The 18,734-nt window shown below is 45.5% G+C and overlaps 1 protein-coding gene across 1 annotated transcript; it reads left to right on the forward strand.

Moving 5' to 3' along the window:
• Window positions 1–117: 117 nt before the first annotated feature.
• On the forward strand, window positions 118–18,456 carry CALR3 (calreticulin 3). The gene is made up of 9 exons (XM_079773154.1): window positions 118–212; window positions 391–492; window positions 4,280–4,483; window positions 6,503–6,597; window positions 10,722–10,910; window positions 15,333–15,440; window positions 15,534–15,665; window positions 16,606–16,698; window positions 18,094–18,456. The coding sequence occupies exons 1-9, from the start codon at window positions 122–124 to the stop codon at window positions 18,235–18,237; spliced, it is 1,158 nt and encodes a 385-aa protein (XP_079629280.1). The 5' UTR covers window positions 118–121; the 3' UTR covers window positions 18,238–18,456.
• The last annotated feature ends 278 nt before the right edge of the window (window positions 18,457–18,734 follow it).

Consider the following 18,734-nt stretch of genomic DNA (forward strand, 5'->3'; position numbering starts at 1 on the left):
AGTGATGCCTCGGATCACAATCGCGAGGTGTGACGGGAGTTGTAGTTCCTAGCAGGGCCCGGCTCGCCGCAGAGACTGCTGGGAGCAAAGGGGCGGTTACAAGAAGCTCCGCGCACCCTCTATGGCCGCGCCTGGGGTCCTGCTCTGGGCCGTCTGTGTGCTGCGGGTGGTGCTGGCCACCGTCTACTTCCAGGAGGAGTTTCTAGACGGAGGTGAAAAGGCGACGCCATGGTGGCGGGGGTGTAAGCCCCCCCCATTCCTTGCCGCCCAACGGATGGCCCGAGTCGCGCTTGGCCCCGGGGTGGGCTGTGGCGAAGCCTCGAGGGCCCCTCACCCTCCCTGGCCCCAGAGGAAGTTTTCGGCCCTAACCGCTGTTGTTTCCCCCCACAGAGCGCTGGAGGAACCGATGGGTGCAGTCCACTAATGACTCCCAATTCGGGCATTTTAGACTCTCGTCAGGGAAATTTTATGGCCATAAAGAAAAAGACAAAGGTTAGTTTAGGGTTCCAGAGAAAATCAAGCTAAATGTTAAATCCCCCATAGCAACCTTTCAAGGTAGGTGTGGCTCGCCCCAACACGTCCCACTCCCGTTCACAGGTGAGGAAACCAAGGCTTCGGTAGGGTCTGGCGTTACTTTTTTTTTTTTTTTTAATATATTTTTATTGATTTTAGAGAGGGAGGGAGAGATAGAAACATCAATGATGAGAATCACTGATCGGCTGCCTCCTGCACGCCCCCTACTGGGGATGGAGCCCACAACCCAGGCATGTGCCCTTGGCCAGAATGGAACCTGGGACCCTTAGGTCCACAGGCCAACGCTCTATCCACTGAGCCAAACTGGCTAGGGCTCTGGCGTTACTTTTTGTCCTCCTCTTTTTTTCACTTGCCCAGCAAAACCTGCTTTGTATGCACTAGGGGGCCCCAGGGCCTTGCCCTGCAGAGGAAAAAAAAATCTTTTTTTTTCTTCTTCTTCACTTTAAGAAGGAAAGAAAAACAGATAAACGTTAAATGCTGTCAGGTGCACAGCTCTTAAGGCAGGGGTCCTCAAACTTTTTAAACGGGGCCAGTTCACTGTCCCGCAGACCATTGGAGGGCCGGACTATAGTTTAAAAAAAACAACTATGAACAAATTCCTATGCACACTGCTAAGTCGGCTGCTAAGCAGGACAGGCAGCGGCGGCAAAAACACCCGGCGGGCCAGATAAATGTCCTCGGCGGGCAGTATGTGGCACGTGGGCCGTAGTTTGAGGACCCCTGTCTTAAGGGGTACAACAGGATGAATGTTTATACCTGTACACACAGGTCAAGCGAGGGATTCCGTCCTCAACTCTCTAACAAAGAGCTGTTAAGACACAGTCTGGCCCAGCCGGTGTTGCTCAGTGGTTGAGCAAGGACCTATGAACCAGGAGGTCACAGTTTGCTTCCCAGTCAGAGCACATGCCGAGGTTGCGGACTCGATCCTCAGTAGGGGGCGTGTAGGAGGCCGCTGATCAATGATGAGGTATCAGAGGCTGGCCTGATACCCCCTCCCTGCAAGTCAGTAGCCTCCTGGTTCTAGAATAACCTGTATTCTGGCTTCTTCTCACTTCTGATGACCAAAGGTGGACAAGATACAGCTCATCTACCACCTGTTTGTTTTTCCTAAGCCAGCAAACTGAGAATGGTTTTAACACTTTTTAATAGGGGGAAATTTGAAGGGGGGATAGTGTTTTATGGCAAGTAAAAAGTATATAAAATTCAATGAAATATATGAAATTTCAGTGTCTGTCAATAATGTTTTAATAGGACACAGCCATGCTCATTTGTTTGCATATGGTCTATATAACTGCTTTCATACTGCAAAGGCAGAATTGAGTAGTTGGGACAAAGAACAAATGGCAGATGAAGCCTAAAATATTTATTCTCTGGCCCTACAGAAAAAGCTTGCTAACCCCTAATTTAGAGGAAAAACTTACTTCTTCACCATCTTCCATTCAACCTTTATCTTGGTCCTGTTATTCCCATGTTTCCCTGTCTGGCAGCCTCTGTTTTTCAATTGTATATGCAGTTTTATAAGTTAAACTATTAGCCCTGCACACGAATATGTGTGCCAGTAGCTCTCTGTGGGGCCTGGCCGCTCCGCGCCCGCTGCCCAGAGGCCCATCCGTGGCCAGGAGCAGAACGCTCACGCTGAGAGCGATCACCCCCTCGGGACTGGGGGACTCTGGCGGGGCTGAGAGGAGTGGGTGCTGCCATCTTGTGGCTATGGGCGCTGCCATCTTTGTGACAGAGTGACGGTTAATTTGCATATTACCCTTTTATTAGATAGGATGTTGACCCAAAGAGTTGGTCAAAATTCAGGCTATATGACAAAAATGGAGTGAAAACAAGCAGGTGATTCTATGAAGCTTGTCCAAGGACAGGGGTTCCCACTTAGAGTCGGTTTGGTTTTTTCCACAGTGTTTTTTCTCCCTTCAATCTGGAATCCTGAGATTGTGTGCATTTCATTCACTGCAGCACATGTCTACTGAGTGCAGACAGGCAAGGCACTGAGCATACCCGTTAATTTGGCCCCTTCTGTTGTGGTCCCCTGGGACCATGACATAGAAGCTATTGTTGGAAAAAGAAATAGAATTTAGTCAGAAAGGCCATGGGTGTGGCTGAGGAGGGGGGTAGGACACAGAGGGAGATGGTGAATCATATGGCCTTAGGAATTGCCTCAATGGAAAGGGCCACATGAGGAGGAGGGGCTGCAAATCTGAGGAAGGGGAGGGTGAGGAAAGAATGAAGGACACAGAGAGGTGTGGTGGAAGGGAGTTCAGCCATGAATTCAGGATGTAGTAATACAAATACCAAGTCCATTTATGATGACTCAGAGCAGCTGTGGGGGCCAGAGTACAGAGCAAGTAAGGGTAGGTTATAATAAGACTGGCTCTGTTTTCAGGTTTGATGAATTTCAGTATAAGGTAAGGATTTGGTACAGAGCCTAGTGGCTACTGAAAAGGGGGTTTTGGTCTCAAAGTGAACACTTAAATGCATAATGCAAATATGAGATGATTCACATGACAAAGGATGGTAGCTTCATAAAAAGCCATCACACATGACAAGCACGAGCCAGCTCATCCAGCACAGGGAAGCACCATTTTACAGAGCTGCACTCTGTCCTCCATCTGCTGTTGTGACTCTTTCTAATCCTCACCTGAGGATATTTTTTCCATTGATTTTTAGAGAGAGTGGAAGAGAGAGGGAAAGACAGAGAGAAATAACAATGTGAGAGAGAAACATTGATTGGTTACCTTCTGCAGGAGCCCTGACCAGGGCCCGGGCTGGGGAGGAGCCTGCAACAAGGTGTGTGCTCTTGACAGGAATCGAACCCGGGACCTTTTGGTCCCGAGGCCAATGCTCTAGCCACTGAGCCAAACCAGCTAGGGCTGCTGTTGTGACTCTTTTTTTATTTTTAATATATTTTTATTGATTTCAAAGAGGAAGGGAGAGGGAGAGTTAGAAACATCAATGTTGAGAGAGAAGCACTGGCTGCCTCCTACACCCCCACACTGGGAATGGAGCCCACAAACCTGGCATGTGCCCCAACTGGGAATCAAACCATGACCTCCTGGCTCATATGTCAACACTCAACCACTGAGCGACACCAGCCGGTCAGTTGTGACTCTTAAGTCACTATTTTAAGATGAGAATTAAGAAAAAGAAGTAGAGCCCTAACCGGTTTGGCTCAGTGGATAGAGTGTCGGCCTGTGACTCAAAGGTCCCAAGTTCGATTCCAATCAAGGGCATGTACCTTGGTTGCGGGCACATCCCCAGTGGGGGGTGTGCAGGAGGCAGCTGATTGATGTTTCTTTCTCATCGATGTTTCTAACTCTCTCTCCCTCTCCCTTCCTCTCTGTAAAAAATCAATAAAATATATTTTTTTTTAAAAAAAAGAAATAGAATGCTTTGTATTTTAATTCAGTTGCTACACAAGCTTCCTTATATATCCCCACCCCTTGAAAGATGAATGGAAGCAGAATTAACCTTTTCTTTATCATTAGAATGCATATTTGTCACTTAGAGCTAAAGTGCTTTTATAACATAACAGTGGTATATTAAGTACAAAAACATCTGAGTGTGACAAAGAAGTTCTGTGGCATGTCCATTGTATATTGTACAAATGGACTAGAGGTGCTGGATGAATGTAAATGGTTAGGAGGCTTATTATTGGGACTAAGAGAAAGACAATAATTTAATTATCTGCATCACTGAGCACTGTCTCTCCTAATCTTTCATGAGTGTTTTTTGTTTGAAGGTCTGCAAACCACTCAAAATGGCCGATTCTATGCCATCTCTGCACGGTTTAAACCATTCAGCAATAAAGGGAAGACGCTGGTCGTTCAGTACACAGTGAAACACGAGCAGAAGATGGACTGTGGAGGGGGCTACATTAAGATCTTCCCTTCGGATGTAGACCAGAAGAACCTGAGTGGGAAGTCCCAGTACTATGTTATGTTTGGTGAGTTCAGGTAGTACAAAGCAACCGTTTCTGGTGACTGATAATCCTTCCACCTATGGCATCCTTAGACCAAGACTGCTAAGATGGTAGTATTGTGTGTGCCTGGCCAAAGGTTTTTAGTCCTGTTAAATCTATTTAACATTGTAAAAAGGCACCTGTACCATCCTGTTATACTTTAGAGAAAGTTATATGTTTAATATTAATGTAGACACAAGTATTCTGAATATATAAGGAGTCAGAAAACCCTGTCCATGGGCCAGATCAGGCCACAGCCTGTGTCTGTTAGGGCGTGTGAGCTGAGAATGGGTTTTAACATTTCTGAATGACTGAAAAAAATCTTAAGAGGGATGATATTTTTGACACATGGAAATGATATGAAACTCAAATGTCAGTGTCCACAAATGAAGTCTTACTGGCTACAGCTTCACTCAGTTCATTTGCATTTTGTCTAAAGCTGCTTTCAAACAGCAGTGGCAGAGTGGAGTCATTGTAACAGAGACCATATGGCCCCAAAGCCAAAAATATTAACTGTCTTGCCCCTCACAGAAAAAACTGGCTGACCCTGGAATGCAGTAAATGTCTCCTTACACCAGGGGATCTTGATTAAAATTTGTGCTGGAATGGGAAGAGACCACATTGGGCCACAGAAACTAGACATAACCAAAGTGTGAAATCCAAAAGCTTTATGAATGAAGAGGATTCTGGGAAGATGGCAGAGTAGGAAGCACTAGGCATCTGTCTCCCTACCTAGACAACAATTCTACTGGCAGAAGCTGCCAGATTTAAATACTTTGGAACTCTGGAGTCTGTGGAAGGATGGCAATTTCCAGGGAAAACCGGGAAGGTTAAATTCAGTCCATCTAGCCCTCAGCACAGTAGCATATACCCACCTTCCGCCCCTAACGCAGCGGGGCAGGTGTTCCTGGAGCAGCTTATACACAACTTGCAGGAGCTAGGGTGGGCAGAAAGGACTCTGTTCTCCAAATATTTGGGATCTGAGCTCTGATCACTGATTGGTGCCTCCGGTCACAAGGGTGGGGACAGAGAGGGGCAGCCATTTTGTTGTATCTCCCTCACTATTGTAATCCTCTCTGCCTCCAGCCAAAGTGACTTCCAGGGGAAGTAAAGGGCCAGCACCCCCCTCCCCTCATTATTTCCCCTTTCCCCTTAGGAAGCCAGACATTCATGCAGGGAAAATTAGAAAGTGACCACACATGCCCAGGGAAAGACTCAGAAAAGACCTGAGAAGACCTTAAGTTTACATCTCAGGCTGACTCTTGGCACAGAGACAGCCTGAAAAAACAATTAAATAGCCCGATGGGTGTGGCTCAGTGATGGAGCATTGACATATGAATCAGGAAGTCATGGTTTGATTCCCGGTCAGGACACATGCCCAGGTTGCAGGCTCCATCCCCAGTAGAGGGTGTGCAGGAGGCAGCCAATTAATTGATGTTTCTCATCAATGTTTCTATCCCTCTCCCTTCCTCTCTCTCTCAAATCAATAAATGTACTAAAAAAAAAACCCTAAAAAAATTAGCCCATTTAATTGGCATAATAGCTTTGTGAAGTCAAGATTAACTCAAGGCATAGGGAGGCTGCATAGTTGCAACTGTGTCTCAAAATTGAATGAGAGCTGAGGTCAGAGCCTGTCAGTCCAGCTCCAAAGCCCTCACCTGGGTACAGGGACTCTGGTCAGAGCTTCTGAGCAAGGACCCCAGACTCAGGCAGCATGTCAGGGATGCTTTTTAGATTGTTAAACCTTTTCTTACTCATGCTGATTTATACTTGAGTCCAAAGTGGCTGCAGGAAACAGAGAAATGACCTGAACTGAGAACGGTATCACCTTCTCAGGTGATATAAATGGGAGATATCCATTTAAATATCTCCATGTAGGTAACTGATCATTTCTGGGCATGTAAGCTTCCTGTGCCTTGGATATTATTTCAGGAGAATGGTTGGGGGTATGTTGTGGTAATGCATTATGCAGGGAAATTGAGAGCAGCTAATTTTTTTTTGTAGGACCTGATATTTGTGGATTTGATATCAAGAAAGTTCATGTTATTTTACATTTCAAGAATCAGTATCATTCAAACAAGAAACCTATCAGGTGTAAGGTAAATTATTTTGTATTTATTTATTTATTAAATATATTTTTATTGATTTCAGAGAGGAAGGAAGAGAGAGAGAGATAGAAACATCAATGATGAGAGAGAATCATTGATCGTCTGCCTCCTGCACGCCCCCCACTGAGGATGGAGCCCACAACCCAGGCATGTGCCCTTGACTGGAATCTAACCCTGACCTCGTGGTTCATAGGTTGATGCTCAACCACTGAGCCATGGCGGTTCGGGCTGATTTTATATTTAAATCAGTGGTTGTGTTAACTCTTGTCAGATAGTAACATAAGTTTAGAGAGAGTAGTTTTGATCTTAAAATATCTAAGTGAGCCAGGGATGGGTCATAGCAAACATACCCCGTCCCTGCTCTCTGGTGTAGCAGGCGCATTAGAGACACTTGTCCGCTACTCTGGTTTGGTTTCTGGAGTTTTTTCCCATCAGGAGGGCACATTCACTTTTTACTGTGAGCTGTGGCATCGATTTATAATTTGCCCCATCAGGGTTACAACAGAGTGGTCACATTTTAACTATAGCCATCATTACTAAGGAATGGAATATTTCTCTTTTTTTAAAAATATATATTTTATTGATTTTTTACAGAGAGGAAGGGAGAGGGATAGAAAGTTAGAAACATCATCGATCAGCTGCCTCCTGCACACTCCCTACTGGGGATGTGCCCGCAACCAAGGTACATGCCCTTGACCGGAATCGAGCCTGGGACCTTTCAGTCCGCAGGTCGACGCTCTATCCACTGGGCCAAACCGGTTAGGGCAGGAATGAAATATTTCTGATTTCATTCCTTTATTCCTGAAAATTAATTGGAGAAATGAATCTTCAAAATGCCAAAACATTTAAAATAGAAAAGTTTCTAAAATGAAAGCATACACTCTTACTTTTTTACCCAGGGGTTCTGTGAAAATGACTCTTTAGGTCTTAGGGCCTGCTTTAGAACTCAATGGCCCCACCTAGGGCTTCTCCAAAGAGGTGGCCTGTGTTAAGTCCCTGGCATGTGGGCCTGTGGAAGGGAAGTATGTTCTGCAATGCCCCCTCATTTGCATATAAGCACCAGGAAACAGGAACCTGTCCCCTGAGACACCCCCAGGGCCCAGGGCTCCAACATCAGAGGCCTGCGTCAATCTGCGTGAATTTGGGCAGGAGGCCCTAGTGTATTTACGATCATTGACAGCATGGATTGGAAGCATCTATAACTCTCCCTTAGTCAGTCCTAACCCAAGCAGGGAGCACTAGACCTCTTCACAAAACCACAGTGAGTCTCCATTGGTAGCACCATCCCTCTTGGTAGCACCATCAGTGGGAACCTACTGATGTTGCGGTTCACTTGGATTGTGAGCTCCCCCCTCACCCCATGCACCCCTCCCGTGGGGCGATGGGAAGTTTACAGTCTTAATCCTTCTCCCTCCACTTAGTGTTTGGATCAAAGGGCAGGTCTTTACGATGGAGTCCCAGGAAATTGTTCAGTTGCACATCAGGTGTATGGGAGAGACACTGTGGAGGCTGTGAGGTTCAGCTCAGATCAGTGGTCGGCAAACCACGGCTCATGAGCCACATGCGGCTCTTTGGCCCCTTGAGTGTGGCTCTTCCACAAAATACCACGTGCGGGCACTCACGTACAGTGCGATTGAAACTTCGTGTCCCATGTGCAGAAGTCGTTTTTCGGCCTGGGCGAGTCTATTTTGAAGAAGTGGTGTTAGAACACTCAAGGGGCCAAAGAGCTGCATGTGGCTCACGAGCCACGGTTTGCCGACCACTGGCCCAGATCATGCCTGGGAGGCCAAAGCATGACCACCTGGGGTCAACAAGCCTACAGGGCCCTGAGAGGCACCCAAGGCTGATGACTTCCTCAGACATGTGCTGCTATTTCTGCAATCTGTTAGAAAAATAACACCCATCTGCTGAAGGAGCACTGATTCCCAGCAGCTAGTCAGCATTCCGGTCTTCCCAGGGAGGAGTACCATTATTTCCATAGGGTTCTGATTCATTCTGTGATGTGGAAAGGAAAGGGCGAGAACCTTTCCTGCAGGCAGTGGTCAGACCTCAAGGGGTCTGAAGTGCATGTTAGAAAAATAGCTCAGACGTTCTGGAGAGGGTGGGTGGGGGACAGGGTGATCAACAGGCAGGAAAACAGGTGAGATTGTGGGCCCAGGCTCTGGGGGAATGCAGACCGTAGGAGCGTTTTGACATTATTCAGGAGCGGGGTGAGAGGACTTTATTGTAGGGAGCGGCTCTAGGGTCAAGCCTCGGGCTGGCCTGTGGCAGGGCCACAAACAAGTCCCAGTTTGGAGGGCAGAGCTCTCCTAGCATAATTAAGCCTGACCTTGTAGCCCTCCCTAATTCCTTCCTAAGTAGCTAATGGCTGTGGGAGGTGCAGCAAGTGTTGCCAAAACAAGAACATTTGTATACATGTTAATCTACCCTTGTTTTAATCAGACTGTAAAATAAAGCATCGGCTTGCAGGCTGGGTCTTTTGTGTCCTCATCCAGGCATAGGAGATCTACCGAGCCCCAGCTGTATTCTCTTGTCTGTCTTTTCTTCAATCCTTCACCGCCCCTCCTCAGGTTCACCCTTGGCCGTGCTGGCGCGGCACAGTTTATGATGTTTGGAATGTGGGTACTGAGGATGTGTAGCATTACTGTTAATTAGGAAGGGAAACAAAGGTCCAGGAGGGACTAGGGCAGACTGGGGGGTCATGTTGAATGGTTAGGGGTGAAATCCTGGCAGACATCCAGATAGAGGTGTCAGTAAATTGTTGGAAGCAGGTCTGAAGCTCAGGCAGATGGTTGGGATTAAAGATGCCTTTTGGAGCTGTTTGCATATGTATGGGAATAAATATAATCCCCAGGAGGCTCTGCTCTTGTAGTCAAATCCTGGGGAGCCCCAACCATGGGGCCAGGGAGCCCAAAGTGAAATTAGGAAAGGGAGTTGAGAAGAAGGCCAGCAGAGAGCAGGGGGAGAGCATTGGTATTCAGCTGTCACACCAAGCAGACTGTAGTGTTGATCTTGGACAAGCCATTTGCCACTGTGTGGCCAGCAGTGGCCTATCCAGCAGGGCACAACAGGCAAGAACTGAAGAAGCCTTTAGCTTTGGCTCTTGGTAGGGAGAGAATCCTCCTGACACAGACCCTTTAAAACACTGGAGCAGTGGCTCCTGAACCTGAACAGTGTCAGTGTCCCTGGAGGGCCTGTGAAAATTACTGAAGGGTCCCAGGTTCCAGCGCAGCACGTTGGGACCCATGTGGGAACCTACATTTCCCAGTGATGCTGATGCTATGGGTTTGCATTGAGAAGCCCAGTAGGATTCCCCTCCGCTACTGACAGGCAGGCATATCCTGGGCACCCTCAGCCTCCCCAGGCACCCATCACCCACCCCCCACCCATCCTTAATTGCATATTTGTTGAATACTTTTCTGTGGCGGGCCCAGGGCTTTGGGCCTGCCCTCACAGAGCTTCCACTGTTGGATAGCTCAGAGCATCAGAAAGTTCTCCCCTATGTTAGAAATAGAGCGGAGCCCTGGTTGGAGTGTTGTCCCACCCCCCAAGAGGTTGTGGGTTTGATTTACTGGCCAGGGCACACACCTAGGTTGCAGTTCAATCCCCAGTCAGGGCATGTATGGGAGGTAGCTGATCAATGCTTCCCCCCTCTCTCCTCCTCCCTTTCTCTAAAGTCAATAAAGATATCCTTGGGTGAAGATTCAAAACAAAACAAAACAAAATTATAGAAAAAAAGAAACGAGCAGACTTCATTAGGAATCTTTCAGGATATAGAACAGGAAGTAGTTTTCAACATGACTTTTCATAAACAACGCCATCGTCCCATGGTTTACACCAGCTGCCCCATCGTAACTGCCTGTAGGGTTATAGTGGGGAATATAAGGAAGAAGGGAATTCTTTGCCCAAAAGAGAATCGGCCACTCCAGAGAAGGCTGCCGGTAGCAGTGTTCTACAAAGAGGCAACGCTTCTGTTACACCGTTATAGCCCCCTGTCCTACAACCCCTCTTCTTTCTGTTTATGGCAAGTCTTTGACTGATGATAACTTACACTGCATGTTTAGACCTGCCTTGAAACATCTCCCTGTCATCCTTTCCTCCCCTAAAATGTGCAGGTTGATGGCTTTACACACCTCTACACTCTGATCTTAAGACCAGATCTCACTTACGAAGTGAAAATTGATGGCCAAGTGATCGAATCCGGCAGCATTGAGTATGACTGGAACTTAACATCACTGAAGAAGATGGAGAAGTCTTCAGCAGAGTCCATGGACTGGGAGCAGGAGAAAGAGGACAAACTCCAGGTGTGGATTTTTCCCAAACAATTTTAGAAAGTGTGCAAGCAAAATTTGTACGTATTAGGTCCTGTATGATTGCTGCATGGCGGGTAATCATGATGACAACAACATAATGATCAAAATGCTCTCTCTAGTGCATATGTGCTGAAACCAGCCACAGATCTGCATGCCTCAAGGTATTGTGAAAAAGTTTTATAATATTTGAGATCAAAACAAGTATGGGCCCTAACCAGTTTGGCTCAGTGGATAGAGCGTCGGCCTGCGGACTGAAGGGTTCCAGGTTCGATTCCGGTCAAGGGCATGTACCTTGGTTGCGGGCACATCCCCAGTAGAGAGTGTGCAAGAGGCAGCTGATCAATGATTCTCTCTCATTGATGTTTCTAGCTCTCTATCCCTCTCCCTTCCTCTCTGTAAAAATCAATAAAATATATTTAAAAACAAACAAACAAACAACAAAAAACAAATATGGTTTATTCTTCTTAACCAAAATTAAATGCATCCGAAACCTTAAAAATTTTTTTGTGTTATTCTGCATTTGAACATGAAATATTTTTGTAGCCTCATACTTGTGATTGACAACCAAGATCCGTAAACATATAAATGTATGTTTCCTAGGGCTGCTGTAGCAAAGCACCACAAAGAGCAAATCCCTAACATAAAGGTTTTTCTATTTCCTGGTTGAGGCTCATGTGGGGGGCAAGCAACCGATGTCACTTTCTCACATTGATGTTTCTCTCTCTCTGTCTCTCCCTCTCTCTTCCACTCTCTAAAAATCAATAGGAAAATATCCTCGGGTGAGGATTAACAAAAATCAAACCCGGGACCCTTTCCATCATTTCTCAAAGGACAGAAATGTATTCTCTTATAGTTCTTCTTGAAGGCAGAGTTAGAAATCAGTGTGTTGGCAGGCAGGACCACACTTCCTCTCAAGGTGAAGTATGGTAGTAACCATACTTAGGTAAAAACTGCTGTTTGAATTTTAACCCTGCTATTCTGGCTGCTGCACCCACTTACTTGCTTAAACAATAGGGTAGTTACCTCAGCTTCCAGACTGAGACCTGGAGACTCACAAAGGTAATTTTCCTGTGCCTGTGGACCAGAACTACAGGAGATTGATTCCCATTGACTCAGGAGCTCCAGGAGTTGAAACTGCAGATAACCTTTAGAGATTATTAATTGCTCAGTTCTGCTTCTGTACTATTTGCTTTCGCAAGATAGGGCCACATTCCAATGTCCAGCAGGATGTGGCTGGGAACCCCTCTGCGGGCTGTTCCCAGCATTTAGAATTTAGAATTTAGAACAAAGGAAAATTTTGTGGTTTGGACCTTTAAAAGGACTACCTACACCTGGAACGGCGCGGTCGTGAGTGTGGACTCCACCTACGTGTGGTGCTCTCGCAGCCGTCCTGGCCAGTTCAATAAATCCTTGCCTGCTTTTTTAATCAATCAGCAGCCTCCGGTGGTCTTATTCTGACTCTAGGGTTCGACCCTACAACAAAGGCTCTACGGGAGGATCCTTCCTTACTTCTTCCAGTGTCTGTTGCCTTTAGGCATTCCTTGGGTGGTACACACACCACTCCAGTATCTCTGGCTGGCTTCATCTCCACATGGCCTTTTCCTCTTCTTGAGTCTCTTCTGTCTCCTATAAAGACATTTATCATTGGATTTAGGGTCCACCTGAATAATCCAATTGATTTGCCTCGAGATCCTTGTAATTACATCTGCTAAGACCCTCCCCCCCCCCACACACACACTTTAAGCTTACATTCACAGATTTAGGATGTAGATAAATCTTTTTTGGAATTACCCACTACATCCACTTTTTTTTTCAGTCTATGTTTCTGGTTTGTGTTTTTTTTTTCCTTACCCCAGGATATTTTCCATTGATTTTTAGAGAGAGTGGAAAAAGAGAGGGAAAGACAGAAATAGCGATGTGAGAGAAACACATCAATTGGTTGCCTCCTGCATGTGCCCTGACAAGGGCCCGGGCTGGGGAGGAGCCTGCAACTGAGGTACATGCCCTTGACTGGAATCGAACCTGGGACCCTTAGGTCTGCAGGCCGACACTCTATCCACTGAGCCAAACTGGCTAGGACCAGTCTATTTTTTTTTTTATTGTTATAACATTTTGTTTTGAGCATCAAATACTATACCAGAACCTGAGCCATTTATCTGAAGACAGTCATCTTTGCCATAACTACGAGTACTGGGCTGATACCTATAATTAATTTCTGACAATATACAACTTACTGGTGGCATTGCTATGTAATAAACAAATACTTCAGAATAGACTGAATATAATTATTAAATCAAAATGGCATCTTGTTTAGACTAGTAAGTTATTTGGCAATCCTTTTTTCCCCATAGATAATTGAAAGTTCAGTTCCTTGAATTTGTAATCAATTATGTCCAATCAATGAGAATGCCTTCAGATTAGAGCAAATCCCCAACATAAAAGTTTTTTCATCATATCTCAAGGGGGGAAAAAAGGCAAAGTTTCCCCCTCCTGTTCTTACTTTAAAAACAAACCAAAAAATGGAGTGTTCACCCAGAAAAAGCACTTACTTTAAACAAGGCCCAGAATGGCAAAAACAACAACAACAAAACCCCTGCAATACCCCCTGCCCCAGCAGTTTGGGTGGAGACAGGTCCCCACAGGGGCTAATCAGTCTTTCAGAAGCTCCTTTCTGGATTGGCTGTTTTATCCCTATGCTCAGACCCCTATGAGCTCCTAAACAAATTAGTTCATTATGGCATTAGAATCTGAAAACCCACAATTCTACTAGGGAGCCTGCTACTCAGATTGAATTGTAATTATTTTCTGGATCCCAACACAACAGTGGTTCATGGTTATCATTTGTGGTCTGGGTCAAAAAGCAGTAGGAGAATCCGGCTGGCATGGCATAGTGGTTGAGCCTCAACCTGTGGACCAGTAGGTCCCCGTTCAATCCCTGGTTGTGGCACATGCCTGGGTTGCAGGCTCAATCCCCAGTGTGGGACATGCAGAAGGTAGTTGATCAATGATTCTCTCTCATCGTTGATGTTTCTATCTCCCTCTCCCTCTCCTTTCCTTTCTGAAATCAATAAAAATATATTTAAAAAACAAAACAAAACAGTAGAAGAGACCTAGCTAGTTTGGCTCAGTAGATAGAGCCAAGGTTCAATTCTAGTCAAAGGTTTGTGCCTCGGTTGCAGGCTTGATCCCCAACCCTAGCTGGGCTTCATATGGGAGGCAACCAATTGATGTGTCTCTCTAACATCGATGTTTCTCTCTCTCTGTTTCCCTCCCTCCCTCCCTCCCTCTCTCTCTTAAAAATCAATGGAAAAATATCCTCGGTGATAATTAACAACAACAAAAAGCAGTAGGAGAGGTGACTAACTCCCATGTTTCAGTTGTTGAAAAGAGTATCATGAAAAAGCTGCTAAGTTAAAAATGTTGCCCTATATGGTTTAGCTCAGTGGATAGAGCGTTGGCCTGTGGACTGAAGGGTCCTGGGTTTGATTCTGGTCAAGGGCACATGCCCAGGTTTCAGGCTCCATCCCCAGTAGGGGGCGTGTGGGAGGCAGTCAATCAATGATTCTCTCTCATCGTTTCTCTCTCCCTCTCCCTTCCTCTCTGAAATCAATAAAAAATATATTTTTAAAAATGTTTACAATTTCTCAGTTCTAAAAGAGAAAACACCATTGTATACAACTTTTATGCTTTTATATATGTTGATCTGAATATTAATCTAAGCAATTTTTTCTTATCCATTTACTTATTCAACAACTACTTATTCAGTACCTACTAAGCTATGCACATATGTATATAGATGTGTATATATGTATATATGTGAGTTTGTATAAACTTGAATATATATATACTTATATATATTATGCATAGATTGTATATTTAACTGTATATATATATATATGCATGTATATGTATTATTTTTGTGTGTATATAGGTGTTTCTATGTCTATAAAATGACTCAATAGTAATTGCTTTTCTCCTGCTATCCAGGTAAATATTGGGACATTTCTTAGTTATCCAGCTTCTCTCTGGAATAGTCCATGTGTGACTGTGATGTAGGACAGATTCCAGCTAACCATCAGTGAATGTGTGGTCCCCTCTCCCATCATCACTTTTTGCCCATCATTTTACCTTTAGACACTATTTCAAGTTTTCCACATTGCTATTCCTGTCAATAGCATGGGAAAAGTGGTACCATCACACGGGCTGAGGGGGGGTTAGAGAGAACATTCCGGCAATGCATGGTCCCAAGGCCCTCTGTGGGATCTGGACCCTGAGCACTCGGCCCTTCAACCACCAAATTGAGAAGGAGATGAGGAAATAGCGACCTGGGTCACAGGCCTGGCCATTTCCTGGTAGCTAAGAATTTCCTTTCTCAAATCTGAGAATCTTTTTTTTCCTTACACATATTTTAAGGACTGGGAGAAGCATTTTCTGGATGCCAGTGCCAGCAAGCCAAGCGACTGGAACAGTGAACTGGACGGCGACTGGCAGGCGCCAATGCTTCAGAAACCTCCTTACCAGGTACATGGCGGCATCCTCTTCCTGTGACACCCTCGGGCTGCCCTCTCCCCTGCTGAATCACTGGGGACCACCCCATGCGGTTTGTTGTTGCAGGATGGCCTGAAACCGGAAGGAATAGATAAAGACGTTTGGCTCCATCAAAAGATGAAAAACACCCACTATTTGACGGAATACGACCTTTCAGAATTTGAGAACATTGGTGCCATCGGGCTGGAGCTTTGGCAGGTCACTGGGTTTTAAATTTGCTTTAGTTTAATAACTGAATTTCAGCCTACCAGTAAATTCCTTAATTTACATAGCTTGTATTTTTTTTTTAAAAAAATATATTTTTTATTGACTTTTTACAGAGAGGAAGGGAGAGGGATAGAGAGTTAGAAACATTGATGAGAGAGAAACATCAATCAGCTGCCTCCTGCACACCCCCTACTGGGGATGTGCCTGCAATCAAGGTACATGCCCTTGACCGGAATCGAACCTGGGACCCTTCAGTCCATAGGCAGATGCTCTATCCACTGGGCCAAACCGGTTAGGGCAGCTTGTATTTCTTGAACTCCTGCTGTGTGCCTGCCACCTGTAGCTGGACCCAAGGCTGTGGCCAAAACAGATGACCTCCTCACCCTCTGGGCACATCCTGTCTGCCTCTGCCCCCTGGGAATTGGTCACTCCTCAGCTCATAGCTGACCTGTGGGACCATTAGCTTTAGGACAAGGTTGTAGATTCTGATGCAGCATGTCTGGTGTGGAGCTTGAGATTCTGCATTCCCACCACGCTTCCAGGTGGTGCTGTTGCTGCCAGTCCCCAGCCCACACGTTGCACAGAAAGGTTCTTGAACTGCATTTATTAAATATTGCTGAGTGCTCCAGGCATTGGGGCGCTCTTCAAAGTCTCAATGCTTTTTAAATCCAGGCAGCTCCCAGACCAGTTAAAGCAGCATCCCTAAGGTTGAGACCAGGCATCAGGAGTTTCAAAAATGTTCTTGGTGATCCCAATAGGCAGCCAAGTTGAAAACCAGTGCCCTGGAGGGAACGGCATTCTAGAAATGGGTTTAAGCATGTGCTGCTTTTGAGAACTAATAACTGCCACAGTACTGAGAAGAATACAATTGTTGCTTGGTGGAAAGTTGTTACATTTCTTTAAGTAAGTAAGGCCCTGTTTTCATCTGCAGGTGAGATCTGGAACCATCTTCGATAACTTCCTGATCACAGACGACGAAGAGTATGCTGAGAATTTTGGCAAGGCCACCTGGGGTGAAACCAAGGTACGAAGAGTGCAATGAACTTTTCTTTCATTATTTATTTATTTCTGCACTTGAATCTAACATGTAGGAAAGGGCTTGATGAGTTTTTGCTAATGAACACTCCACCTAGATCAACACACAGAATGCTTTCAGGAGCCTCCTCATAGCCCCTCCCAGCCAGCACCCACCCCCAAAGGAGCCACTATTTTATCTAGATCAATTTGACCTCCTTTTGAAATTCATATAAATGGAGTCATATTTACTCATTTAGGCAGTGTTGTCAGATGCACTCATATTATCACATGCAGCAGTAGCTCGATCTTCCTGTGAGAATATCCCAGAAGGTATGTATCCATTCTCTGTCAAGGCAGCTTTGGGTGGCTTCCAGCTTGTGGCCTTATGCATAAAGCTGTTACAATCATTCCTGTATGTATCTTTCAGCGAACAGCCCAGGAGTGAACAGGCTGGGTTTACAATGTCCCTCACAGCCAAACAGTTATCAATGTGTTGCCTTATTTTACATTCCCTGGATTTTCTCATTTAGGCTCTAAGGTCTCCTCTTATCACCCATTCAGCTGGTCAGCTGGTTGAAGGACAGGGACCCACTGCTCTGGGGACAGAAAGAAGGGATGAATTCATTGCCTGGGGCTGTCATAACAAATCACCTCGAACTGGCTAGCTTAAAACAACACAAATTTTTTCTCTTACAGTTCTGGAGGCCAGAACTCCATTAGCAGGACCACTCTCCCTCTGAAGGTTCTAGGGGAGGATCCTTTTCTTGCCTTTTCCAGCTTTCTGGTGGCTTCTGGTGTTCCTTGGTTTGTGGCCACATCACTCTAATTTCTGCCTCTGTCTTTTTTTTAATGTTTTTATTGATTTTTTTAGAGAGAGAGGAAGAGAGAGAGAGAAAGATAGAAACATCGATGAGAGAGAAACATCATCGATCAACTGCCTCCAGCAAGCTCCCCACAGGGGATTGAGACTGCAATCTGAGCATGTGCCCTGACCAGGAATCGAACTGGTGACCTCTTGGTTCCTGGATGGACATTCAACTGCTGAGCTACACCGGCCGGGCTCTGCCTCTGTCTTGATGTGGCATTCTCCTCCTCTGTGTGTGTGTTTCAAATTTCTCTGCCTCTCTCTTATGAGGACACTTAATGGTGGAATTTAGGGTCTACCTGATAAATCAGGATAATCTCAACACAATTTAATCCCATCTGCAAAGACCTTTTCCCCATATCAGGTTGTATTGACAGGTTCCAGGGATTAGGACCTGATAGCTTTGGGGGCTCATTTTTAGCTGCCCTGAGCTGGAGTGGAAGCTTCCAGAACGCAGGGGCAGGTTGCATATTAACATCTGGTCAGCTTCCAGGAAGCATAATCTCTGGCCACCCGGGTCTCTGTTTTTGTCTGCAGGGCCCGGAAAGGGAGATGGATGCCATCCAGGCTAAGGAGGAAGTGAAGAAGGCCCGTGAGGAAGATGAGGAGGACCTGCTGATGGGCAGGTTTGATGGGAGAGAAAATAATTTCAGGAGATTTCACAAGAGGGATGAGCTTTAGTCACCCCACCCCAGATAAAGATGACTGGTAAACCTTGTTACTTTAATCTACATTTAAAAGCTCAAATGCCTGCACACATGGGAATTTGTCTGATTTTCTTTGAGAAATGTTCCTATGCTTCTTGGTGGTTTCCTCAAGCCCCCCACCCCTGCGCACAAGATGTTTCCTCTGGACAAACCTGAGTGCTGGGAACCAGAGGCTGGTGAGAGTCAGGTAAAAAAAAAAACCTGATGCTATTTTCTTCTTTTTAAATCCTTACCTGAGGACATGTTTGTTTGTTGTTTGTTTGTTTGTTTTCAGAGAGAGAGAGGAAGGGAGAGAGAGAAAAACATCTATCTGTTGCCTCCTGTATGTGCCCCGCCTGGGGATCGAACCTGCAACCTTTTGGTGTATAGGGAGATGCTCCAACCAACTGAGCCACCTGGTCAGGGCCTGATGCTTTTTTTTAATCCCCAAAATGTTTTATAAATAAAAGTTAGTAAAATCTATTTTGAAAA

This window comes from Cnephaeus nilssonii, assembly GCF_951640355.1.
Source record: "Cnephaeus nilssonii genome assembly, chromosome: 5".
Taxonomy (NCBI): domain Eukaryota; kingdom Metazoa; phylum Chordata; class Mammalia; order Chiroptera; family Vespertilionidae; genus Cnephaeus; species Cnephaeus nilssonii.